The sequence below is a fragment of the Anser brachyrhynchus genome (genome assembly GCF_964034855.1).
Source record: "Anser brachyrhynchus genome assembly, chromosome: 3".
NCBI classification, from domain to species: Eukaryota; Metazoa; Chordata; class Aves; order Anseriformes; family Anatidae; genus Anser; species Anser brachyrhynchus.
The window spans coordinates 125,371,020-125,396,985 of NC_137696.1; the positions used below are offsets into that span (position 1 = coordinate 125,371,020).

General features: G+C 66.8%; 3 protein-coding genes across 7 annotated transcripts in view; 2 read left to right on the forward strand and 1 right to left on the reverse strand.

The window, feature by feature from the left end:
* Positions 1-15,097, forward strand: part of LOC308191609 (uncharacterized protein) — a 78,621-nt gene extending 63,524 nt beyond the window's left edge. Inside the window, exons 1-3 of one of the 2 annotated variants that reach the window (XM_080584161.1) lie at positions 11,430-11,790; positions 13,117-13,541; positions 13,950-15,097. In XM_080584161.1, the coding sequence (XP_080440287.1) occupies positions 11,704-11,790; positions 13,117-13,541; positions 13,950-14,103 (666 nt within the window). In that variant the 5' untranslated portion in view covers positions 11,430-11,703 and the 3' untranslated portion in view covers positions 14,104-15,097. Of the gene's footprint in view, positions 1-11,429; positions 11,791-13,116; positions 13,542-13,949 lie in introns of those variants that run through there. The other variant, XM_080584162.1, reaches the window with a different exon arrangement.
* EPHX2 (epoxide hydrolase 2) lies at positions 1,166-10,461 on the reverse strand. Its single transcript, XM_080588590.1, has 19 exons — positions 10,289-10,461; positions 7,653-7,737; positions 7,384-7,543; positions 6,580-6,770; positions 6,241-6,363; positions 5,671-5,745; positions 5,436-5,531; positions 5,248-5,326; positions 5,107-5,141; positions 4,922-4,948; positions 3,796-3,881; positions 3,511-3,622; positions 3,162-3,236; positions 2,516-2,561; positions 2,334-2,436; positions 2,075-2,144; positions 1,876-1,956; positions 1,576-1,634; positions 1,166-1,485 (listed from the first exon to the last, which is right to left on the reverse strand). Exons 1-19 carry the CDS (start codon positions 10,387-10,389, stop codon positions 1,401-1,403), a joined length of 1,689 nt encoding a protein of 562 aa, XP_080444716.1. The 5' UTR covers positions 10,390-10,461; the 3' UTR covers positions 1,166-1,400.
* A 2,246-nt stretch (positions 15,098-17,343) lies between the features above and the next one.
* CHRNA2 (cholinergic receptor nicotinic alpha 2 subunit) lies at positions 17,344-25,827 on the forward strand. 4 transcript variants are annotated; one of them, XM_080584172.1, is made up of 8 exons: positions 17,344-17,471; positions 20,042-20,302; positions 21,481-21,635; positions 22,316-22,360; positions 22,547-22,656; positions 22,924-22,984; positions 23,060-24,004; positions 24,322-25,827. In XM_080584172.1, the coding sequence occupies exons 2-8, from the start codon at positions 20,239-20,241 to the stop codon at positions 24,445-24,447; spliced, it is 1,506 nt and encodes a 501-aa protein (XP_080440298.1). In that variant the 5' UTR covers positions 17,344-17,471; positions 20,042-20,238; the 3' UTR covers positions 24,448-25,827. The 4 variants fall into 4 exon arrangements, with proteins under 4 accessions (XP_080440298.1, XP_080440295.1, XP_080440297.1 ...); XM_080584169.1 differs by having other exon boundaries at positions 22,924-24,004; XM_080584171.1 differs by having other exon boundaries at positions 21,484-21,635; positions 22,924-24,004.
* Positions 25,828-25,966: the final 139 nt, after the last annotated feature.

The following is a 25,966-nucleotide window of genomic DNA, read 5'->3' on the forward strand; positions in this document are numbered from 1 at the left end:
GCGTGCCGAGGATGCGTGCGCCCAGGGGACCACGGATGCGTGTGCCCAGGGGGTCCCAAAGATGCCCGCACCCACGGGGATGAAGGAGCCGGTCCAGGCTGCAGGAGAGGGGTCATGGAGCAGGGGTTGGGATTCGGGACAAGGGGGCTGCCAGAGCAATGCCTTGCTTTGGATTTGGGGGGGGGTTATAAGGTGTGCAATGAGGGAAGGGGGCTCGGGAGCTCCCTGCAGGTCCTCGCTCCGGGAGCCATCCCCAGGGGGGCTGCGGCACCTGGGCACGGTGTGCTTGCAGCTCCAGAGCCTGCTGATGGCTGCAAACAGCCACGGGGGGGGACCGCACAAGGGGCTGGGGGGGCTCCCTCTGCCACTCAGGCCGTGTTCTGCTCTCCTGCAAACGCCTCTGGCGAAACAAGCGACAAACCCCAGCCTCGGTGCCAGCTGTGGGGCCCGCTTGGCAGCGCCTGCCCCGCTCCGCAGGCACGGCCCCGGCCGCCCGGGCAGGCTCCGGCTGACGCTCCCGGCTTTTCTGTTCCAGCAGCAGGCTCCAAAGCAGCTCAGGAAGCCACTGCCGAGGCTGCCTCCCCTGCCAGCAGGACGGGGCGAGGCAGAGAGCCAAGCGCTCGCCGGTGGCTTTACGGGGAGCTGGAAGGAGCGGCTGGGGAGCGCGGTGCTGAGCGTTTCGGCGGCCTCGCTGGCAGACCCAGCGGTGCTTGGAAGGGAGATGCGCTGGGGTTAGCAGACAGACAAAAACCGCAAATCCCGCGCTGAAAATAGCCGGGGGAAGAGTTTGGGGGGGGGGCTGGAAATACCAAGCGTGTTTGCCCGGTCCTTACGCCGTCCTGGCTGTCTGCTAACAACTTCTGCTGGGGCCGGAGCAAGGGTTGGGAGCTGAGGCAAACGGCACAGCAGGCCCGAGGCGAGCCCTGGCACCTCGGGGCCCCGGGGGGACGATGGGGATGCTGCAGGCCGCAGCACCGACCCGCCCCAAGGACCAGGCGGATAAGCAGCAGGGGCTGAGCCCTCTTACGAGACATCAGAGAAGCCCCAGGGGTGCCCCATCCTTAGGGATGGCCCCGGAGGAGTTTGTGAGGAAGGGCACGGCCCGGAGCCCATCGGAGGGCTCAGCCCAGAGCTGGGGACACGGTGCTGGCACATCCCCTACTGCTCAGGTCACCTTGTGCTTTATTTCTCCACGGGTTACAGGGCGGGGGGGCGATTTCCGCAGCAGCATTAATTATCATTAGTGCATCCAAACCTCCCGGAGAAAACCAGGCAGGCACCGGGACCCTCCGAGCACAGCCCCAGAGCACGGGCAGCCCCCGGGACGGGGTCGGGGCGATGCAAGGAAAAGCGCGCCGGGAGCCAGGGGTTTGGGGTTGGGGTCCCCCCCCCGGCCCCGCTCACAGCCGGGACACCCTGGGCACGGCCCCGTCGGCGGGGAGCCCCTCCAGCCACTCCACCAGGATCTTGTTCAGCGCCGCCGGCCTGGCGGGAGGGCACAAAATGGGGCTCGGAGCCAGGTGCTGGTGGCACTGGGGGGGTGCCCAGCCCCGGGGGGGGGTCGCTGTCTGGTACCTCTCCATCTGCGTCCAGTGGCCGCACTCCTCGAGGTGTCCCCGGCGCAGCTGCGGCACCTTGCAGGGGGGCAGCGAGGGGTCGTGATGTGCTGCCCCCCAGCCTGGCAGCGGGGATAAATCCCCCCCAACCTCTGCCTGCCTCTGGAAAGGAGGGAACGCCGCCCTCTCCCCGCTTATCCCCTTCCTTGTCCCACGGCTGGGCCAACCCCGGGGGTCCCAGCAGGGTTCCCGGAGAGCCCCCGGGGGCTTTTCCCCCCTTTTAAGGTCCCGTTGCAGTGGGACGGGACCCGGCACGTACCCACTCCTCCATGCCCTTGCTCATGCTGGGGTGCAGCACCACGTCCTTCCCCGCCGTCACCATCAGCGCGGGCATCAGGATCTGGAGGGGAGGGGGACACGGGGCAGGGGTGGGCGAGGGGACGGCGGTGGCCCCGCGCCCGCTGCCTTGCCCCCCCTCCCCGGGCTCCTGCGGGGGGGGGAGCAGGATCCGTCCCCACCTTCCTGTCCTTGGCGGTGAGCGCCCAGCGCCAGTTGGGCCGCATGTTCCGGTACCAGTTCAGCGGACCCCTGGGGACGAAGGGGGGACGGGGTGGAGGTGTAGGGGTTCCCGCTGCCCCCACACCAAAACCCCACAGGGACGCAGCAGCGCTGTCCCCACACAGCCTCATCTCGCCGTTACAAACCAGGGGCTCGTGGGGGGGGGTGTTTGGGACCCCCCCAGCACCCATTCCCTCCCGCCCCCCTTCCAGCTCCTACCTGAAGCCGGACTTCTGGAAGCGCTGGATGTAGTACTGCAGCTCGGGGCCGTGCAGGATCAGGCTCTCTGGAGGGTTTTCGGGGAAGCCGACCAGCAGCCCCCCTGCGGCACGAAGCACCGGGATGGATGCGACCACCCGTGGGGCTGTGCCCCCCCCCCCCCCCCCCGGCTCGGCCCCTACCTCGCTCCTGGATGCCGAGGAAGCTGGGCGCGGAGGGCAGGCGGTCCTGCGGGGAGAGAGCTCGTAACCCTGTCGGCTTCTTTTTTTTCCACCCTTTTTTTTTTTAATTATTATTTTTTTGCATTTTACGTTTGCATCGTAACTCGTAAGCTCGCAACTGGGGGGGCAACGTGGCCGGGGAGGGGACCCCTCCTTGCCGTGAGCCGGCTCCGTGCATCGCAGCACCCCGAGGGATGCAGGATGTGCGCTCCAGCCCCGGGCCAAGCACCAGGATCACTGGTGGGGGGGACACACGGAGCATCCCCTCCTCAATGCCTCCTGTCCTCTGCGCACCCCCCGGGCACCGCTGTTTTGAACCTGCAAGGTTTGTGCCCTGGAGCGAGAGATGAAGTTCCAGGGACGGGCGAAGCGAGTGGCAGTGGCACCACGGGGAGGAAGGAGAGCGCCTCCCCTACGCTGCTCACAAGGACGCGTTCACTCTGGTCCCTACCGATGGCTGCCTGGATGCAGATTTTGCTGCAGACGGGTGCCGTGCCGGCCTCGCTTGGGAAGGGTGCAGCGTGCCTGAGGGTCACTGGGGGCAGTGCCAAGCCACCCCCCCGCTCCCAGCAGAGCCCCCCTAAATCCCCCCAAGCCCCGCTCCTACCTCCTGGCGGGTGGAGCGGATCAGGGCCTTCAGCGTGCGCCCCACGTCCTTCTCCAGCTCTGCCTCCGCGACGCCCTGCGGGGGGGACCCCACGGTGGTGCCGGCCCCGCTCCGAGCACCGGGTAGCAGAGCGCAGGGACAGGGGGCTTTTTGGGGGGGGGCACAGGGCCAAAATCGGTGGGTAGGATGGGGCAGTGGGGTGACAGCGGGAGCCCCCCGGGCACCAGCTTTGCCATGGGGCAGGCGATGCTCACACGAGTTGGGGAGCCCAGCACGGGCACTTCCCCCCCTCCGGGGGGCTTTGAGCCCCAAAATGATAAAATGCACCCCCCCACACACCCCAACTCACCGGCTCCTGGAAGTAGAACTGGTAGTCGAACGTGGGGATGCTTTTCATCTTCTCCACTATGTCCACGGCGGGGTCCGCGGGCCGGTACGGGGTGTTGAGCGAGGCCACGGCCCTGCGGCACCGCGGGGAGAAAAAGTCACCGCGGGGAGCAAACAGACCCCGAATGCAGGGGGTCGGGGGGCTCAGTAACGCTGTCCCCCCCCCCCCCCCCCCCAAGGGTGACACACGACGGGGCCCTGCAGGGACCCAGGCCGGTCCCAAAGGGGCAGCACGGCGCCGACCCACCTCACTCTTTCGGGGTAGAAGAGGGCCATGTTCCAGACCACCGCACCGCCCCAGTCGTGGCCGATGAACACGGCCTGCGGGATGCCCTGCGGGACGGGGACACAAAGGGGGGCACCGTCAGCGGGTCCCCGAGGCGAGCATCCCGGTGAAAATCCCCCCCCCCCCCCCCCCCCAAAAAAAACAAAACCCCAAAGCAGCAGCCAGCGCCCCGAGCGCGGAGAGGGGGTTTGCCTTCCTCCAAAGCAGCAAAAAGCTGCCGCCACCACGGGATGGATGGGGACGGGAGCAGGGGGCAGAGCCGGCTGGAAAGGGCTGGGGGGGCCCTGCTTGGGATGCGGCCCCCCCAGCAATGGGGCCGGGAGGGGGCCAGCAGCACCCCGCAGGGGTGGCCGCATCCTGCCCGGATCGAGCACAGCACCGCGCTGCCCCCTCTCCTCCCTCCTCGCCGACCCCCGCGGGCGCCCCCAAAGAAATCCAATTAAAACGGCAGCTCGTGACGGGCGCAGCAGACGGCTCGTAATTAGCTGATGGTTAGAAATGTAATTAAAATTCCCTTCCAGCAGCAAGAGCTCCCTGAGGATGCCGGGGGGGGCGGTGAGGCCATGCGCCGCAGCTCAGCCCCCTTCCCATGGGGGATGCTGGGCTGCTCGGGGTGCTGGTGGCCCCAAAATTACAGCCCTGGCCCCGCCACGCTCACAAAAAGCCCCCCAAAACCTCCACTTTTGGGGCCAGCGAAGCTGAACGTGAACGAGGAGCCTTTGCAAAGGTGCTCACAGCACTTTAGTTTTGTTTTTTTTTCCCTGTTCCTTGATTTTTCTTTTTAGGACAGTTGAGGTCGAAAGGGGAGCAGGGAGGCCTCGGGGCGATGCTCCCACGGTGGGCGCCCACCTCCCCGTCCTCGGCTCGAGGTCCTGGAGGAGGCAACGCGGAGCCGGAGCTAAGCAGAGCCTCCCCGAGGATGCCCCGGAGCGGTTCCCCTATGGACCTTGTGTGAGCATCCCCCCCCTTGAGAATCCCACCCGTGGGGGGCAGAAGGTGGGGAGCAGAAGGGCAGAAGACTCCCGTCCCCACCAGCCGGGGTGCAGGGACCCGTGGGTGGTGGGGGGCGGGGGGGGGGGCTCCTCACCAGTTTGTCCAGGAACACCGCCAGGTCCTGCAGGAGGGAAGGCAGAGAAGGTCAGATGGAGAAGGGACCGAGCCCCAGCACTGCCCCACAGGCAGGGGCCAAGCCCAGGCGTGGGGGCTCCAAGCACAGCCTCCCCACCCCCCCCGCCCCATATTTGCCCGTGTGCCCGCAGCACAGCGCCTCACCTTGCAGATCTGCTCCTGGGAATACTCTCCTACATCTGCGGGAAAGACAAATTCCCCTTGGGGCAGCGCTCGCACGGGGGCCACAACAGGAGCAGCCCCCCCCCACCTCTCTCGCCCCTCCTCGGGCAGCCCCCAGCTCACCCGGCGGCGCCGTGGACTCCCCGTAGCCCTTCATCTCCAAAGCGATGACACGGAAACCGGCGTCAGCCAGCGCGGGGATCTACAAAACCGAGCAGAACACGGGCACCCCCACGGGCAGGCGCGGGGACGGCGGGGCACGAAGCCACCCCCCTGCCCCGTGGGGGTCCCGGCTCCCCAGTTCTCCCCACCTGGTAGCGCCAGGAGAGCCAGACCTCGGGGAAGCCGTGACAGAGGCACACGGGGGGGCCCTGCCCCATCTCCACGAAGTGCAGCTGGACGCCGGGCTGCAGGGGATGGAGAACCCGCAGTGACCTCGCTCTGCCAGCACCCTGCACCCAGCACCACCCTTAGGAGCCCCCCCGGGTGCTCCTGCCCTCCTCTGAGCCCCGCGCGTGGGTTTTGGCACGCGGTGCCCCCCCGTACCCGTATGGGCACGTATCCGTGGCTCACGTCGGCCGGGTCGCAGGCGGTCGGCAGCGGCTCGTCCTGGTGGAGAAGCTGCGGGGGAAAGGAGCGCGGGACGGGCTCACGAGACGGAGAACAGGACCGTGAGCCCTGCGCCAGCCCCGCCACATCGCGCCCGGAGCCAGCCCAAGTCCCTCGGGGCAGCGATAAGGCGGCTGACACGGGGGCGAGCGGAGCCAAGGGAGGGCTACGCCGCATCCAGGGCATCGGCCAGCGACCGGCCTGCCTCTCGCGGCTGCCCCGTGCGCCCAGCAAAGCTCCTGCACGTGTGCTGTGCCTCGTGGCCCTGCCACTTTTCACGCCCCGGGCGTGTTTTTGGTCCGCTGGGCACAGCCGGAGCGAAGGCGCAGAGAGGGACGTGGCCGCTTCCCCTTCCAGCACCGAGCCCGGGCAGCCGCACAACCCCCACCCCCCAGACCCCAAAAAGCAGAACCTGAGGCTGCCGGCTCTGCAGAACCGGGGGGGGGGGGGGATCAGGATGTCCCCAGGGGAGGGCAGGGCAGCAGGGCGCCCACCGCCGCTACGTGCCTGCACGCCCGAGAGCTCCTGCAGCTCCTTCAGGACGGTTTCGGTGTCCCTGACGAGGATGGTGGCCATGCCCATCTCCCGGGCCGGCTTCAAGTTCTCCCCGATGTCATCCAGGAGGATCACCTGGAGCAAAACCAGGCTGAGAAGCTGCTGCTGGGGGCACCCCTGGGTGCCCTGACCCCCCCCCCCGGCCCCAGCAGGGTGCCCAGCCCCATGCCCCTGGGCTCGGGGAGCTCTCCAAGGAGCAGGGCTCCGGCACCCAAGGCAGCGACCGAGGGCTGTGGGTGACAAGGGCGTCCCTCGGCGTCCCTCACACCCCGGTGGGAGCGGTGCCCTTACGTCCTGCGGCTTGGCCTGCAGCACCTCCAGGGCGTGGGCGTAGAGCCGGGGGTCCGGCTTGTGCAGCCCGGCGCGGCACGACTCGATCACCACGTCGAAGTGCCTGCGCAGCGCGCCCAGCAGCGTGGCCGTGAAGAGCCGCCCCGCGCTGTCGTCCACCCAGTTGTTGGTGAAGATGCCGGTCTTAAACCCTAGGGGAAGGCAGAAGAGGTTAAACACCTTTTTCCCCCTCCACCATTCGATGTCACCTCTGCTCCCCAGAGCAAAAGCAGGAGCAGTTTTCAGATACCGCAGCTTAAAATCTGCTTTGCAAGGCTCTGCCTGCACGACAGACAGCTCGGTAACAAACCCAGCGCACCCTAACACCCTCCAGGAGCACCAAAACCCCTCTGGATCCACCCCGAGGGGCTGCCCTCCTCCCTGTCCCCAAGGCTTACGGGGGGCCAGCTGGGACCCGATGCACCCGCAGCGCCCTGCGGCACCGCCGCTGGGGGCACGGCGGGATCAGGCCCCGCCGGCTTCAGCCACGGCGCTGGGAAAAATCAGCGTGACCCCAAATCTCCTGCTGCACGGGAAAAGCAAGGCACCGATGACGTTTGCTGGGCTTGTGGCAGATGTGCACGGCCAGAATTTGGCCAGCCCAACGCGGGACCCGCAGCGGGGACGCCGCAGCCCTGGGGGCGCGCGGGTTTCTCCCGGAGAACTGGGGGTCCCAGGTGGGAACGGTGCCTCAGGACCCCCCGGGGACCCCCATACCCACGGGACCTGCTCGGGAGGGGGAAGCTGCCCCCCTCCAGCACCCACCGTTCCTCCTCAGCACCCCGGCGGCCCGCAGGAGCGGGGCATTGACCGCCCCCTTGGCGGCCATCTCCTCGAAAGCCCGGGCGATGGAGAAGGTGGGCGGCAGGGCGATGCCCGCGGCCGAGGCGTGCTGCTTGCAGCCCTCCTCCACCTCCGAGAAGAGCTGGAAAAAAAACCACCCAGATATTCCACCGGCCCACGGGGCTCAGCCCAAGCCCCCTGGCCCCATCCAGAGGCGGGCCGGGAGCACCCCCGGGGCTCCCCCCGCTCACCTGGGACAGGGTGATCTGCCCCCGCATCACCTTGGCGTGGGGGCTGTCGGGGCCGCCAGCGAGCAGAACATCCCGCAAGAAATTGCTGCAAAAAGGGAGGAGAGGCTGGCCGTAGGGACCCCAAAACCAGGGGGAGGGAAAGACCCCAAAGCTGGGGGGGGGGGGGGGGCACGATGCGTGCTGGGGAGGATGCGGGGAGCGGAGCTGGGCTCGGGGCAGCGCTGCCTCCTCATCTCCCGGTCGGGCGCATCGCCTCATTACGGAGCTGCCCATTAATTTCGGATGGCAGCTCAATTACTTCGCCCCGGCTACGCAAAGGGGCTGATTTGCCAGGGGAAAAAAAAAAATAATAATAAAATGCCGAGAGCGAGGTATTTTGTAAGCTGTAGCTCAAGGAAAATAATTTGCCCTATCAGGAGATCGCAAAAGGCCTTCTGGGGAGGCAATAAAACACGATTACGGCAGCTGGCTCCGGGACAAAGCTCTCCTCCGAGTCGACGGGAGCGCAGCAAATTTTAAAATAAAGCGGCGCTCCTCGTGCCAGCGAGATCAGTGTCACCTTTTTTTTTTTATTTAATAAGGTGAAGGAAATAAAGCTCTCGTCGCCTGATAACGGAGGAATTTATGGCTCCTCCTGCCCCGCGTCCTCCAGCGTTGGTGTTTCCTAACTCCTTGCTTCACCCCGGCCACGCTGTAACTGGGCCAAAGAGCAGCAGGGGAGAGGGCCCGGCTGGTGGCCCCGGTGGCCCCGCAGCCCCGTGGCACCCCGAAAGCGCTCCGTGCCCCACAAAGGCACGGAAAGCCCCGTGCCCACGCAGCCGTCAGGCGACGCCAGCAGCCTGAGCCTGCTGGGGGCAGGCTCGTGGGGTTTTCGGTCCCCCAGCACCCCGGGGGAATAGGGCAGGGGGGGTCCCTCGGGGCTCAGCACCGTACCCGGGTGCTGGTTTTTGGGGGAAAAGGTGGCTGCAGAGCCGGTGCTGGGGGGCAGGATGGGGTTAAACACCCAATGTCAGCCGCTTGGGCTGCGTCCAGCAGCGTTTTGGGGAGCGGTGCCAGGGGTGAAAGGGTGCTGTGGGACAGGGGGGTGGCGAAACGGCCCCAAGGGAGCCCGGTGGCGGTGCCCAGCTGCGGAGGGTGCTGGTGCACGGGGATGTGGCGGGGATCCGAGGGGCTCCAAGCTGTGACACCCGCACTGAGCACCCCCGTTGGGGCTCTGGGGCTCGGCTGCCTCCGCCCGAGGCTCCCCCGAAGGAGTCAGCCAGCTTGCCTCACCGCCAGGCGGTTGCTGCCCCGTCCTGCCCCGTCTTGTCCCGTCTCGTCCCATCCCATCTCGTCCCGTCTTGTCCCATCTCGTCCCGTCTTGTCCCATCTCGTCCCGTCTCATCCCGTCCCACTCTATCCCTCCAGTCCCATCCCGTCCCTCCTGTCCCACCTCATTCTGTCCTGTCCTGTCCTGCCTCATCCCATCCCAGCCCACCCATCCCATCCCATCCCCATCCCTCCCATCTTGTCCCATCCGTCCCCTTCTATCCCATCCCATCCCATCCTGTCCCATCCCATCCCCTCCCGTCTTGTCCCATTCCTCCCATCCCATCCTTCCCGTCCTGTCCAATCCCTCCTGTCCCATCCCTTCCTGTCCATCCCCTCCCGTCCTGTCCCGTCCAACCCCTTCTATCCCCTCCCATCCCATCCTGTCCTATCCCATCCCCATTCCCATCCCACCCCATCCCATCCCATCCCATTCCATTCCCATTCCCATTCCCATTCCCATCCCCATCCCCATCCCATCCATCCCATCCCATCCCACCCCGTCCCATCCCATCCCATCCCATCCCGTCCCATCCCTCCCATCCCATCCCATCCCTCCCGTCCCATCCCATTTTGTCCCATTCCGTCCCGTCCCATCCCTCCCACCCCCACCCCACCCCACCCCATCCCCATCCCACCCCATCCCCATCCCATCCCACCCCATCCCATCCCCATCCCATCCCACCCCATCCCATCCCATCCCATCCCCATCCCATCCCACCCCATCCCATCCCCATCCCATCCCATCCCACCCCATCCCCATCCCATCCCACCCCATCCCATCCCACCCCATCCCATCCCCATCCCATCCCACCCCATCCCCATCCCACCCCATCCCCATCCCATCCCACCCCATCCCATCCCCATCCCATCCCACCCCATCCCATCCCCATCCCATCCCATCCCATCCCACCCCATCCCATCCCATCCCATCCCCATCCCATCCCATCCCATCCCATCCCATCCCATCCCATCCCATCCCATCCCATCCCATCCCATCCCATCCCATCCCATCCCTCCCATCCCATCCCATCCCTCCCGTCCCATCCCATTTTGTCCCATCCCATCCCTCCCACCCCCACCCCCACCCCCCCCCACCCCATCCCCGTCCCCATTCCTGTTCCCATCCCATCCCCTCGGGGACCCCACTCCGGCCAAACCGGCGCGGGCGGCGGCGGCACACACAAAATCGCCGCCTCGTCTCCACGTTTCCCGGGCCGAGCGGCGACCCGCTGCGGCGCGGTCGGGCGGAAACGAGGACGCGGGGCCGGGCGCCGCCGTGCCGTGCCGAGCCGAGCCGAGCCGGGCCGGGCCGAGCCGCGCCGTACCTGGGCAGGGCGCAGTCCCGCTCGCAGGAGCCCAGGTGGTGCTGCAGGCCGGGCCCGAACAGCACGCCGCCCAGGTCGAACAGCACCGCCCGCCGCGACATGCTGACCGCCGTCTGCGCCGGGACTCGAACCCGCGACCCCTGACCGGCCGCGGCGAGGCCACGCCCCCCGCCACGCCCGTCAACCGATGGCCACGCCCACAACCCCGCCCCCGCCCCTGACCACGCCCCCGCCCTCAGACCACGCCCCCGCCCTCAGACCACGCCCCCCTCCCTCAGACCACGCCCCCGCCCTCAGGCCACGCCCCCCGCCGCCCAGACCACGCCCCCCCGCCCGCGGCGCCGCGCTGGGTCCTAGCGCCTCCGCCCCGCGCTCTCTCCCGGGTGGATTCTCCGAGGTCTCGTATGAGGCTGAGCTGGGAGCTCTGTGACATTGCTCCGCCGGCCCTCGGCCACGCAGAGCTCAAGAGGCCTCATGGGGTTCAGAGCGAAAAGGGGCAGGGGTGCACGGGCAGAAGGGCTGCCGTGTGCTGCACACATGCACACACATGTGCACACACATGCATGCACACACAGACACATGCACATGCCCACGCATGCCTGCATACATGCATGCACACCTGCATGCACACCTACATACCGGGTCACACTCACACACCTACATGTGTGCACGTCACAGACCTCCACGTATGTACACACAAGCGTGTACACACACAAACGCAGGCACACATCCATTTGCACAAGCATGCACAGAAACATGCATGAAACGTAGCTATATGTACACACGCACAAACACACACATGTATGCACAAACATGCACGTGGCCCGTGTATACCAAACACGCGTGTGGCTGCTGAGCACGTGTGCACACTGCCAGGCAGGCGTGAGTGTGCAGAGGATGCGTGTGCACTGCTGAGCACGTGTGTGCGCACTGAGCTCATGTCTGTACTGCCGGGCGTGTGTGTGTGCACACAGAGCACGTGTGTGCACCGCTGAGCACGTGTGCACGCTGAGCACGTGTGCATTTGCTGCATTGCTGGGCACGTGTGTGGATGATTAGCACGTGTGTGCACAAACACGCACGCTGAGCGCGTGTGCACGCTGAGCACATGTGCATTTGCTGCACTGCTGGGCACGTGTGGATGCCAACCATGTCTGTGCACAAACATGCATGCTGAGCACGTGTGCACCGCCAAGCAAACGTATGCACACCAAGCAGGTGTGTGCACGCCCAGCGCACGTCAGCACGCTTAGCACATATATGCACACGTGTGTGAGGCTGAGCCCACCGCGGCCAACATCCCAGCCTTGCTCGCAGCTCCCCCAGCCTGGGGGTGTGCACACCCCCGCACATGCAGCCCTCGAAGCACGGCGTGCCCGGCGCCAAGCACGGCGTGCGTGTGCACGCGCGTGTGCATGCGCGTGTGCAGCGTGGGCCGGCCCCCAGCCTCCGGAGCCGCCGGCAGTGCCCGTCGTGGGACAGCCACCGAGCCGAGCGCTGCGGTGAGCGGGGCAGGGGCTGGAGGGGGGGGCTGCAGGGGGGGGTGAGCAGCCGCGGTGTGCCATGGAGGGGGGAGCCCCGCAATGCCGGCCCCTGCCTCAGTTTCCCCATCTGCACAGTAAGCGGTGAGGCTGAAGCTTCAAAGGGGCATGGCGGGAGGGGGACGGGGACGGGGACTGGGGGGGGGGGGAAATTGCATTTTTGCAAACAAAGCGCAGCGCAGCTGGGGCATTCCCTGCTGGGATGGTTATGGGATGGGGGGGGGGGGGGGGGGAGCTGCTTTGGGCAGGGTCCAAGCCCGGAGGAGCCATGCATTCAACATCTGTGGGTAGCCCACTGCTGGGGGCGCGGTGTCCCCCATCCCACCCCTGCCCCCCCCCCAAAAAAAAAAAAATCCCCCCAAAACCCTCGCGGGGGACTGACCGGTGGTGGTCCCACAGCAGGGGAGCGGCTGACAGCCCCTTACCCGGCGTCTGGCACGGCTCGGACCGCCGGTGGGCACGGGGATTGTCCGCAGCCTCCGCTTTCTCCCCGTCGGGAGCCTTTTCGGGGAGGGAGGAGAGGCAAGGCAAGAGTCCTGCCGGCCTGCTGCCGCTCCTTCCAGCTCCCCACTGCCAGCGGGAGCCCGGGCAGCCGCGCTGAGCCCCGGCCAGCTCATGGCACGGCCGGGCCCCTGGGCACGATGCCGCTGCGGTCACTGCACCGTCCCCACGCGGCGCCTCCGGAGCCGTCTCTGCTCCCTGGGGGGCTCCAAGTGCTCCCTGGGGGGCTGGGTGCTGAGACCCTGGGCGCTCGCTGCGCCCAAGGATGCTCCCGGCAGCCCCGTTCCCTCCCCGTCCCATCCTGCTGCAGGGGGGGGTCCGGGGCTGAGCACTGCCACCTCCCCCCGGGACATCCAGAACCTCCTCGCCCTCGCCGGCAGCCTCTGGTCTCCACCCGCCAGCCCCGGCGCCAGCGGTTTCCAGCGGTTTCCAGCGGTGGTTTTGAAAGAGCCGCATTGTCTGCTCCCCCCGCCGCGGCCCCCTGCTTCTCCTTGGAGCCGGGGGGGGGGGGGTGTCTGGGCGGCGAGCAGCCCCCCTAGCAGGGTCAGCCTCGCCCCCTCCGTGCCTCGGTTTCCCCCTGGCACCTTAGGGGCGCAGAAGGGGTCCTGGTGGCGCAGGGAGAGTGGGGCTCAGCACCCCGAACCCCCGCATCCCAGCAGCTGGAAATTGTAGGCAGGGAAAAACAAGGGGGCCTGGGGAATTCCGCTGGTGCCAACTGAAATCCGAGGGTCCCTGCAGGGTGCTGAGCCCCCCCCTTCCCCCCCCCCCCCCCCCGTCTCCCCGCAGGCCACCATGGTCCCGCGGGGCCCCGCGTGGTGCCTGCTGCTGGGGCTCTGCGCCCTGCTCCCCCGCGCCAGCACCCAGGGGACCCCAGAAGAGGATGCGGTGCCGGGGGTCCCCGAGCGCTGCGGCGTCACCTTCCACACCCCCAGCCCCTGCGGGCCCCCCCGGCCGCCCCCCTCGGCCTCCCGAGAGGAGCTGGAGCATCTCCGGAGCCTCCTGCAGCAGACCAGGGCCAGCCTGCAGGACGTGGAGGCGGCGGCGGCGCTGGAGGAGCACCGGCCCCGCTACCAGGACGTGATCGCCGAGGCGCTGCCCGCCATCCGTGGGGCCAACCGGGAGTTCCAGGAGAGCCTGGACAACGTCCGCAGGGAGCTGGAGGCGCACGTGGCCGAGACCGAGCACCCGCAGGCGGTGGAGAAGAGGGAGAAGTGAGTGCCGGGGGGGTGGGGGTGCAGGGGGAGGCGAGGCAGGGGGGTGCTCCCCGGAGGAGGTGGGCGCAGGAGGGAGCGTGACCCCCAGTGGTGCGGGTGGGAGCCAGCCCCAGGCTACCAAAAACCAGGTCTGGGGGGGCTCCAAGGGTGACTCGTGGTGGGCGCACGTGGGATTTGGATGCTCAGCAAGCCGCTGCCGTCACTACCCATGCATGCACCCCTACCCTAAACCCAACGGGGTGGCCGGAGCTCCCCATCGTGCCAGGTCCCGCTGCTCGCTCCGGTTTGGGATGTAAGGAGGACGGCTTGGCCCTCGAGCCATACAAACCCCAGGAGCAGCCCTGCCCACGCCGGGGGGGGCAGCCCCCTGGGGTGCCTCTGAGCCCGCTCTGTCCCCGTCCCCAGGCTGCGGAAGGACGTCCGCGTGGTGGCCCACGTCCTGCGGCTCACCGCCCGCCTGGCCCGCGCCCTCGACGCCTCCTCGCGCCGCCTCCAGGACGAGCTCAACCAGCGCCTGCAGCGCTCGGCCGCCCGCGCTGCCGCCGGCGCCCAGCCCTAGGACGCGGGGCCGGGCTCTGCCCCTGCCCTCTGCAAGGCCTTGCTTGCTGGTAGGACCCTCTTTTGCCCCCCCAGCCAGCTCGCTCCCACCGCTTTCGGGGCGCACGGCTCCTCCGCGCGGCCCCAGGTTTGCGGAATAAGCCGGGTGCCGGGCTGGCACCGGGAGGGACGGGAGGCTGCAGCCTGCTGTGCGCTGCCCATAGCCCCAGCCCCAAGTCCTTAATGCATTTATCCCGCAGGAGCTGCGCCCTGCTGTAGCACAGCCCCGTGTGCACGGGGAGATCCCCCTCTGCTGCAGGCTCCTGCACCCTTGGGCCCTCCCCGAGCGTGCTTTGTCCGTGCAGCATTTGCAGCTTGCCAGACTCGTGCGCCAGCATCTGAGCACGTTCCCGGGGCTCCCCAGCACCCCTAAAGTGCCTTAAAAATGAATCCCAGCTCCTCTGGGGCTCAGCTGCATCCCGCTGGTGACCTCCCCGCATCGCAGCCCTCCTGGATGCATCCCCGCATGGGCAGAGCCACCGCCAGCCCCCATTAATCCGTCGCACAGCCCCAGCCTGGTCCAGGCTCACAAGCTAAAAGACCCCGTCACAACCCGGCTGCTGGGAGCAGGAGGCTGGGGAGCAGCAGGGCTGGGGACAGGGCTGGGGACAGGGCTGGGGACAGGGTGGCTGCACATGCGCACGCCGGGAAGCGCCGGGCAGAGCCACGAACCACCCAGCAGTAAATCGAAGCTGGCATCCAGAGTGCACCAAGCCCATGGGGGTTTGGGCACCAGGAAAAGTGCTGGAGGCAGAACACCCTGGCGAATTCGGGAGCCGGGGGGGGTCTCCGGGCACGGTGTGTCCTGGCCACCCTGCCATGCCGGCCGTGGGGTCCCTGCTGTCCCCGTACGGCCCCGGGGCTGGGCACGAGGCAGGGATCCCCGGGGGCAGCGGCAGCGGCACGACTTCAGGCGCTGCAGGCAGTGGAATAAAGAGGCATTGCGCTCTGCCAGGCGTCGGCGTGATCTCCGTGTCTGTTTTATCTCCGTCCTCTGCTGCCTGAGGACGGCCGCGGCCGCCTGCAGCCCCTCTGGCTCCGAAATGGCACGGGGAGGGCTCGCTGGCTGCTCGCTGCGGGCTGCTCCTCACCTCCAGCACCGTTTGCATCTGCACCTCCTGGTGTGGCTGCAGCGGGCACGGTCCCCTCGGCTGCCCCGTGCCCATGGGACGCTCGGGGACAGACCCAGCCGGGGGGGGGCGGGGGGGGCGCTTCCCCCAAGCCCCCTCGCTGCCCGACCAGAAGTCAGCTCCAGAAAATGGGGAGTCCAGAAGAAATGTCCTGCCCAGAAAATCGACGTCGGTTGTCTTTTTTTCTCCCGATTCGCTCACCGTGGCCTTACCAGACTCACCCTCCTGGACACGGATCCATTTCCAAATCCAGGGAGCACACGTCCTAGGCTGTCCTTGCAGCACCCCGGCTTCCCCCAGGCGATCCCTGCCCCTCTCATTCTTCCCTCTGTCCTCCTCCTCCAGCCCCAGCACCCACCTGAGCACCCCCAGCACCACCACCCCTTCCCCTGGCCCTTTGGACAGCCTTAGGACATGTCCCCGTGGGCTCAGGACCCCGCACAGGGGCTTTGCATTGCTGGTGCTCAGCACCCTGAGGACACCAGGAACGGAGGCGGGATGGGGCGCAGAAAATTCCTTGGGGGGAGCAGCAAATTCCGGCACCCCCCCCCCCCCCCGAGCCCGGCTCTGCCTCCTTGTTTATCTCCCGGGGGAAAGGAAGCCGACGATTCCCCAGGTCCCCCAGGGCTGGAAATTGCAGTCCTGGGCTTCAGTCGCAGGAAGGCTGCGCGTTACATTTCCTAGCAGGAAGGAAGGAGGGAGGCTGGTCTGGGGACGGGGCTGAGCCTTCGGGGAGTTGAGCACGGGGGGCTCGGGGTTTCCCATCCTCCTGCAGATGGGGAGCTGAGCAAGCAGCCCTGTCCCCATCCCTGTCCTTGTCCCCATCCCTGTCCTTGTCCCCATCCCTGTCCCCAAGCCCCTGTTGCACCTCGGACCGGCCGGGGGTGACTCGGTGCGTGGCCGCGGGTGGAGGGATGAAGGCTCTGCGAGGTGGGGAGATGCAGGATGCCTTGGCTTTGCTCTCCCACTTTTGCCACAGCCCTTGGCAGCGTTTTATGGGGCTGAGACATGGCACAGGGAGGTGCAGGGCCAGCGCCAGACGTGCACCGCGTTTTGCCCACGGCAGGGACACCGCTGCTCCCCGGAGCTGCCCTGCCCACGGGCGGGTTAGCCCCAAACCCCAGCCCCAGACAGGTGGGTGAACCCTGGGGGCTGTTTGCCCCCAGTCCTCTGCTTCCGCCCCCCCCAGTGCCAGGAGGCGGGCAGCAGGCGATTCTTCTTTCCATGCTTCTTGCAGTACCCCACGGGTTGTCCCTTGCAATGCCCCACGCGATGCGCTGTGCACCCAGTGCTCCTTGGAATACCCCATATACCCCGTGCAATGCCCTGTGCACCATCCCCGTGCACCATCCCTGTGCACCATCCCAGTGCAACATCCCAGTGTGCCATCCCACCATCCCAGTACATCCCAGTGCAACACCCCATGCACCATCCCCGTGCACCACCCCATGCACCATCCCAGTGCACCATCCCAGTGCACCATCCCAGTACATCCCAGTGCAACACCCCATGCACCATCCCCGTGCACCATCCCAGTACAACATCCCTGTGTACAATCCCAATACAACATCCCAGTGCACCATCCCACCTTCCCAGTGCACCATCCCAGTGCACCATCCCATTACGCCATCCCACCATCCCCGTGCACCACCCCAGTGCACCACCCCATGCACCCTCCCCTTGCGCCATGCCATTACACCCCCCCACCATCCCAGAGCAACATCCCAGTACATCCCAGTGCACCGCCCCATTCACCATCCCTGTGCACCACCGCACGCAGCATCCCAGGGGACACCCCACGGACATCCCCACGCAGTGCCCCCTCCCACGCCGTGCTGCACCCCCCCCGCCCCCCCTCACCCACCCTCACCCCCCCCAGCACCCCCTCCCCTTCCCCCCTCCCCCCCCCGGCCGAGGGGACCCCCCCGGCCTCCAGCAGAGCCCGCAGCCTCCCCCCGCCCGGGGAAGCCCCGCGGAGGAGGGGGGGGGGGGGGGGGGCAGGAGCTCCGTGCGGCTGATGCTGAGCGGGGCCGCCCCCCCCTCGCCCTCCCCCTGCCGTCCCCGCCCCGAGGACGAGCCGAGGCTGCCTCCTCCGGAGCCCAGAGCTCGCCGGAGCCTCCCCGGCGCAGCATCCCCGGGGCTGCGCTCGGCGGCGGGGGACGGGGCCCCGGGGAACCCCCCCGGGCTCTGCCCGAGGCAGGTAAGGGGGTGGCCGGGGTGGGGGGGGGGCAGAGAGGATGTGGGGAGGGTCCCCTGGAGCCCCCCCGGTTTCGAGGCATGGCGGAGGGGAGCAGCAGGGAAAGTTTCCCCTTGCGCACGAAGTTGCCGTCCGACAGAACCCCCCCGTCCGACAGGACCCCCCCCATCCGACAGGACCCCCCCTCCCGCAGCTATCTGTCCTTTATCAATCCGTTATCAGCAGAGCAGAAGAGCACGGAGGGGGGGCAGCCTCCCGCTGCTCCCTGGCAGGCAGCCCTTCTCCTCGCCGCCTCCCCGCCTGCACCCCAGGGTGCCGAGAGCTCCCCGCGGCACCCAAGGGTCCGGCCTTCAGCAGTGGGGTGCCAAGGGTGTGGGGGAACCCACCGGGAAATTGTTAGGATGTGGGGGGGCGGTGGGGGGGTGGCCGCAGGGAAGGGTCATGTCAGGGAGGAGGTGAGGGATGGTGATGGATACAGGCATCACGCAGTGGGCACAGCCTCCTGGCCAAGGCAGCGGTGTCCTTGCAGGGGTGCAGCCCCCAGGAGCTCCCTCCCCACCCATCCCCGTCCCCATCCCCGTCCCCGTCCCCATCCCCGTCCCCATCCCCATCCCCATCCCCGTCCCCATCCCCATCCCCATCCCATCCCCATCCCCATCCCCATCCCATCCCCATCCCCATCCCCATCTCCATCCCCATCCCCATCCCCATCCCATCCCCATCCCCATCCCCATCCCCATCCCATCCCATTCCAGCCCCAGTCCCATCCCATCCCATCCCCATCCCCATCCCATCCCCATCCCCATCCCCATCTCCATCCCCATCCCCGTCCCCGTCCCCGTCCCCGTCCCCGTCCCCGTCTCCGTCCCCGTCCCCATCCCCATCCCCACCCCATCCCCATCCCCATCCCATCCCCATCCCCATCCCCATCCCCATCCCATCCCATTCCAGCCCCAGTCCCATCCCATCCCATCCCCATCCCCATCCCCATCCCCATCCCCATCCCCATCCCCATCCCCATCCCCATCCCATCCCCATCCCATCCCATCCCCATCCCATCCCATCCCATTCCAGCCCCAGCCCCAGCCCCATCCCATCCCCATCCCCACCACACCACCACCCACAGGTGCACGGTTCCCCATGGGCTCCATCCCACATGGGGTCCACCACAGGCCCCTCTCAGCCTCCTGCCCCCCCTGTAGAGCACCCCACGCCCCCCTCCACCACATTTCCTGCCCTGCTCCCCATCACCCAGAGCACCTCCTTCCCCTCTCCGACGTTTATCGGAGCTTTGGGAGGGCCCCAACTTTCCCCACACCGCAGCCGAGCCTGGGAGCAGCTCCCCAGCACCCCTGGGCTCCCCCGTTTCAGACAGCTCGGCCACACGGGGAATTTCCAGCTCAGCGCAGTGGCCGTGGCTTCCCCTCCCGTTTCCCACCCCCTCCGTCCTATTAATCAGCCCGGCCGCAAGTTGGAAACTGCGCAAAGACTGACGACGAGTCCATGACGGCCCCTTGGTTTTATGCCACTGGGTGGGAATTCGGTGGTGGGAGCTCGGTGGCCACCAGGAGCGGTGCTGGGCTGGGGGGGCTCCTGTGCTGCGGGGTGGGAGCGGTTCCTGTCCGCAGAGCAGGGGCTGCGGCGGGGATCGGGTTGGGTGCGGAGGGGTCACCTTGCAGGCACGGGCAGGAGCTTTTGGGACCTCCGCAGAGTGAGCGGTTTCCTCCCTGGAAGAGATTGGACTTGCTGGGGAGGGAATCGAAGGAAGGAGGGAAGGAAGGAAGGAAGGAAGGATGAATGGAGGGATGGATAGGTGGTGGATGGATGATGGATGGATGGATGGACGATGGATAAATAGATGATGGATGGATGACGGGTGGGTGGATGGATGATGGATGGGTGGATGGATGGATGGATGGATGGATGGATGGATGGATGGATGGATGGATGGGCGGGCGATGGATAAATAGATGATGGATGAATGACGGGTGGGTGGGTAAGCGTGGGTGACGCATCGCCTCGCCCCACTGCCGGTGCCATCTCCCAGAAAACCTCCCCAGGGACAGCTCCGCGCCCCCCCGCCGTGCTGTCCCGTGGGCAGGGAGCCTGGGGACGCTCCCCCCCTGGGGGCACGAGCTCCCCCGTCACTTCCCAAGCAGCCGCCCTGAAGTTTCGCACCGAGGCTTAGAGCGAGATTCCCCTAAAGCCCTTCCGTACCCCCAGGGCCTGCCTGCTCTGCAAGGACCCCCCTCTTTTTATCTGTACAGACTGTTTTGGTCATGTTATTTGTTGTGTTATTGCTCTGCCGATCCCCACGGCTTTCACTCATGGGGTTCGGCTGCCCCGTAATGACAGCGAGGAGACCCCCCTGGTACCCACCCACCAGGGAGCGGATGCTCTGGGGACGTTTTTCCCCTGGCCCTGCCACCGATCAGTCCAGGTACAAGGCAGAGACAGATTTCTGTGTCGGCCCCAGGAAGGGTGAGGGGAGGGGACCACAGCGGGACTGCCGCCTCCCGGAGCGGCACCGCAGCAGCATCGCGGTGGCAGTGCCGCTCTCTGCTGTCTTTCAGGAACAAAATTCCAGGCAGGGACCTCAGCCCAGACGTCCAGCTCCATCCGTGGCTCCTCCAGCGCTCACCAGCAGCAGGGACACCCCGGACACCCCGCCGGAGGTGCCCCATGGTGGCTCTCCCCGCTGAGGCTCCTCGGCCACCGCTGTCCCCACGCCTCGGCTCGCCCTGTGGGCACTTGGCAGGCAGCAGGGAGCATGGGGATGCTCTGCCGTGGCGTCGTCCCCCTCCTCGCGTGGTGCTGCGTCGCCTTCCAGGAGGGTAAGGGCGGCTCTTGCTTTCCCTGGGGTACCCAAATTTCCTTTGCTCGAGCCCAGCCTTCCCGTGGGTCCCAACCTAATTTGGGGAGTGGGGGCTGTGGGGTGTGTATAAAACCATTTTCCTCCCACTTTACCTCCATGCAGCCCCCTCGGCAGCCCCAGCTTCCACGCTGGCACCGTGTCCTCCACCACAGGTCGCGTTAGGAAGGGGTCGGTGTCTTTTCAGAGCAGCTTGAATCCGCCCAGCACCTGGGGCACGGGGGCTGTGCTGGGTCAACAGCGCTGCAAAGACCCCGGGGGGTGCACCTCTGGGACCCCAGGTCCATTCCGGACTCGTTGGAAATCTTGGATGGGTGGAAAATAACAGATTTTGCTTCCACCTCCCCTCGGTGCCGGACCTCCCAGGAGCTGGGCATCTGGGAGCAGCCCTCCCGGACCCCCCCAGCAGCGTGCAAGGAGAAACCAGGGCCCTTTGCTGGGCTCGCCTGCCCTGGGGCGAGCAACGGAGAGAGCTTGCAGGGGGCACAGGGGATGCGGTGGAGCTGCACACCCGCCCTGCTTCGGGGCTCAGCCACCCTCACAACGTCTTTTTGGCTGCTCTTTGCTGTGCGAAGCCCTGGCAGAAATTTATGGGGCTCTGCAGTGAGCAAGGACCGAGGCGGCTGGCGCCGAGCGATGCGCCCCGGGCACGCGGCTGGCTGACGGCACCGGAGAGCAATGCCAACCCCTCCTGCGCACCCTCAGCCATCCCAGAGCAGCATTTTCTCACCGGGTTTCCTGGCTGGCATTGCGAAGTCGTCCTTGCACCACCCAGCAAGCATGGGGCAGTGCAGCAGGGGACAAATCCCCTCTCCCCATCCCCACGTGGGGTTCAGCACCCTGCCCACTGCAGCAAAGAGAAGCTTGCCCAAGCAGGGCAGAGGACCAGAGCATCCCAAATCCCCACCCAGTAATGTTGGGGGGTTCCTGCCTTCAGCCCCAAGCACTGCTGAGATGGAGTGTTAACGGAGCAGGGAGCAGAAAGCCCCCTGGGCAGGGAGTGGGAGAAAGGGGATGAAATGTTTCATCGTTTTTATTTTCGGGGCCATGCACAGCTCCGTTTTGGGGGGTGCGGGGGGGGGGGGGGGGGGGGGCTCTTTCCCTACCCCTGCCCTGGCCTTTGACTCCCCCTCTTTGCAGCAGCCCAGGCGCAGAAGCAGCCCCGCAGCCACGCCGAGGAGCGCCTCTTCAAGCACCTCTTCACCGGCTACAACCGATGGTCGCGGCCGGTGCCCAACACCTCCGACGTGGTCATCGTGAAGTTCGGGCTCTCCATCGCGCAGCTCATCGACGTGGTGCGTAGCCCACCGGGGGGGACCCCCAGCCTGGGACCTCTGAGCCCGTCCTCGTGGCCCCACGGTGCTGCCCTGGAGCACCCCAGCCCCGTGCCGTGGCTGCGAGCCCCCTGCAACCATCTCAGCCCCCTGAGGAGCTGCTCATGAGTTCGGGCACGGTTTGGTGCCCCTCTGGGCGCAGAGCCTTGCCCCAGCAGTGAAATAGCCAGGGCTCACTCCCACAGGGATGCTCAGGGCTCCTTCCACTTCTTGCCCACTGCTCCGACCCGTCTACTTGACCACGGGCAGGGACAACTGGGTGCGAGGTGGGCTTCAGGCAGCAGCACCCCCTGCCCATCTCCAGGGGGTGACAAGCCACCCACCCGCCTGCCCAGCGCTCCAACAAGCTGGGGGCTCTGCTCCCCTCATCCCCAACCTCCCTTTTGGGAGCAGGAGAGCATCGAGGAGCATCCATCCATCTGTTTGTAGGGCTCTGCTTGTCCTCCCATCGGAGCTGGGCGCTGCAATATCCTATTTCTTGCTGCCATCTAGCGAGCAGCCAGCCAGCCTCTCCCTCACCTTGCACTGGTACCAGTTGCTTCCAGGAGCTGAAGCCCAGCGGCAGAGGGGGCTGCACGCCCTGCAGTGCATCCCTCTCTGTCCACCTCCTCTCATTTCTCCCCATTTCGTCCCCACCACAGGATGAGAAGAACCAAATGATGACCACGAACGTCTGGCTGAAGCAGGTAGGAGCCTGTGCCCTCCTCGGGCAGCAGCATGTCAAGGTGGGCAGAGCATTTGGGGCACAGAGACCCTGCTGGGGGCATCTCTGCGGTGTCATCCCCCTGGGGAGTGCTGCCGGAGGAGGAGGAGGAGGAGGGTGACACTGGGCAGACCCAGGGCCACCTGATGCCCTCTGTGCCTCCCTCCAGGAGTGGAGCGACTACAAGCTGCGCTGGAACCCGGCGGACTTCGACAACGTCACCTCCATCCGGGTGCCCTCTGAGATGATCTGGATCCCCGACATCGTGCTCTACAACAAGTGAGACGGGGCGTCCATAGGGCCAGCTCCTCCACCTTATCCCATCCCACCCCACCCACCCCATCCCATCCCATCCCACCCACCCCATCCCATCCCATCCCATCCCATCCCACCCCACCCCACCCCACCCCATCCCATCCCATCCCATCCCATCCCATCCCATCCCATCCCCATCCCCACCCCATCCCATCCCATCCCACCCCATCCCACCCCATCCCATCCCATCCCTTCAGCCCCCTCCAACCCTCTCACCTCTCTGCCCCACAGCGCCGACGGGGAGTTCGCCGTGACGCACATGACGAAGGCCCACCTCTTCTCCAACGGGAAGGTGAAGTGGGTGCCCCCCGCCATCTACAAGAGCTCGTGCAGCATCGACGTCACCTTCTTCCCCTTCGACCAGCAGAACTGCAAGATGAAGTTCGGCTCCTGGACCTACGACAAGGCCAAGATCGACCTGGAGAACATGGAGCACCACGTGGACCTCAAGGACTACTGGGAGAGCGGCGAGTGGGCCATCATAAACGCCATCGGCACCTACAACTCCAAGAAGTACGACTGCTGCACCGAGATCTACCCCGACATCACCTTCTTCTTCGTCATCCGCCGCCTCCCGCTCTTCTACACCATCAACCTCATCATCCCCTGCCTGCTGATCTCCTGCCTGACCGTGCTGGTCTTCTACCTGCCCTCCGACTGCGGGGAGAAGATCACGCTCTGCATCTCTGTCCTGCTCTCCCTCACCGTCTTCCTGCTGCTCATCACCGAAATCATCCCCTCCACCTCGCTGGTCATCCCCCTCATCGGCGAGTACCTCCTCTTCACCATGATCTTCGTCACGCTCTCCATCATCATCACCGTGTTCGTCCTCAACGTGCACCACCGCTCGCCCAGCACCCACACCATGCCCCGCTGGGTGCGCGGCTTCTTCCTGGGCTTCATCCCCCGCTGGCTCTTCATGAAGCGCCCCCCGGCGCTGCCCCCCGCCGAGGGGGCCGCGGGCCAGTACGACCCCCCGGGGACCAGGCTCAGCACCTCCCGCTGCTGGCTGGAGACCGACGTGGATGACAAGTGGGAGGAGGAGGAAGAGGAGGAGGAAGAAGAGGAGGAGGAGAAGGCGTACCCCGGCCGCGTGCCCCCTGCAGGCTCCCATGCCCAGGGCACCCAGTGCCGCTACGGCTGCGGGCGCCAAGCGGGGAAGGCATCGGGGGGCCCAGCCCCACGGGTGCCCCCCAAGGAAGAGGAGGCGGGCTCGGACCGGGGGCTGCTGCTGTCCCCCAGCATCCTGAAGGCCCTGGAGGGGGTGCAGTACATCGCGGACCACCTGCGAGCCGAGGATGCTGACTTCTCGGTGAGTGGGCGCCCCCCAGGGCTGGGGGGGTGATGGGGACCCCCCCACCCCAGTGCTGCTGCTGTCACATCCCTCCATGGGGAGTCACTGGGGGGGGCCCCCGGCTGCCTCCTGCCGTGCTGAGGACCCAAAGCCAGGAGGAGGTCCACAGCCACCTCCTGGGAGATGCGTGGTCCCAGGGGTCAGCTCAGGGCTCTGTAGGACAGCACCCACCGCCCCCGTGCCCCCACCCCCAGCTGGGTGAATTTGGGATCCCCGGGGGCTGCATCCCCTGCCCGCCCCCCTCCCGCGCTCACAGCCCCCTCTCTGCCTGGCAGGTGAAGGAGGACTGGAAGTACGTGGCCATGGTGATCGACCGCATCTTCCTCTGGATGTTCATCATCGTCTGCCTGCTGGGCACCGTGGGGCTCTTCCTGCCACCCTACCTGGCGGGGATGATCTAGGGGCTGGGGGCAATGCAGGCTCGGCAGGATGCGGCCATGACCATGGAGGACCCTTGGGTGGGAAGTGCTGGGGGGGAGGGAAGCAAGGTGTGTGCTGAGGGCAACCTGCGGGTTGTGGGGTGGGATGGCTCCTGGCTGTCCTGCCCAGGGGGGTCGGGGCCATCCCGGCCTTGAGGAAGGCTCAGCACCACCTCTCCATAGACTGAGCACGGGCTGGAGGCACCCAGGAGAGGCACCTGCTTCCTTGAGCTGCTGCAAATTCTACCTGGAACCCAGGGGACACGCCTGGTTGTGACTCCAAGGCGCTGGGTAAGAAGAGAGGATTCCGGAGACGCTTCTGGACGCATCCTGACCACAGGGTGCTCGGGACCGCGGGCTGGCGCGGTCACCAAAACGTTGGGCAGGCGATAGTGCTTCGGGTGGCTTGTGGGGAAGGGGAACGGCCGCGGGAGGGGACAGAGGGCCCTGCTCTGCCGATCCCAGCCAGAGCAAGCAATCACCCTGCACCAGCCCAGATGTCTGCTTGGGTCTCGGGGCCACGGACCCTGGGGTGCTGCCTCGCTCCGAGGTGCTGGATCTATCAGCACGGGGGTCCCGCTCCCCCAGGGGCAACCCAAGTAAATCGTCCTCTCCAACCCACTCCCGCAACCACCTGCACACCCCCAAATCCCTTGCTCTGATGACTTCTGCAATCCAGCTGTAATTTCTAGCTTCCGTGTACCCCAAAGGGCCCGTGCTTAGGAGGGACCTAGTCTCTTCTGCGCCCTGGAACTGGGATTTTCCCTGCAGTGCTTTCTCCTCCAGGGGCCCAGCCCAGGCACCGTGGTGCTGGATGCCCTTTGAGAGGCTTCAGAAAACACTTTGTGCAGTCAGGAGTGAAATGGGCTGGAATAAAGCGTGCCGCCGAGAGACGTGCGCGTCCCAGGGGCGTTGCAGCCGCTCGCGCACCCTCTGGTGCATGCGGGCTGGCTCAGAGATGTGCGTGCGTGGGGCTGAGGAAAGGCGTGCGAGGCAGCGGGTGCCCAGGCTGGATGTGTGCACAGGTACGCATGTGTCTGACCCGGCACACACCAGCCGTAGGGTCTACAGAGCCCGCTGTGCTCGTCTCCTCCCCACATCAGCCCCCCCAAAAGCCCCTCGCCAGCCGCATTCCTGCTCCCTTCCCCTCTCAGCTCAGCCCTGCCCGGCTGGGGACAGGGCACAACCTCTGGGGGACCCCCGGCTGGGCACGACGTGCATCCCATGAACCCTTTTTTTTGGGGGGGGCCCATTCTTGTGGCCGTGCTGCCCTGCAGAAGCCTCCTCCCTAAATTACCCGTGAGTTCCTGATGGTCCTCGAAAAGCAAAGGAGCTGTGGATAGTTTTGCTAGCCAGTCCTGGGAGCAAGGAGAGCCTGGCGCCCCGTATGGATTTGGGGCACCCTCGCCATGGCAGAGTTGGCTCTGCCGGGCCCCAGCTCTTTTCCAGGAGCAGCCGGCGAGCAGGGGGCTCGCAGGGGCGTCAGGCAACACAGGCACAG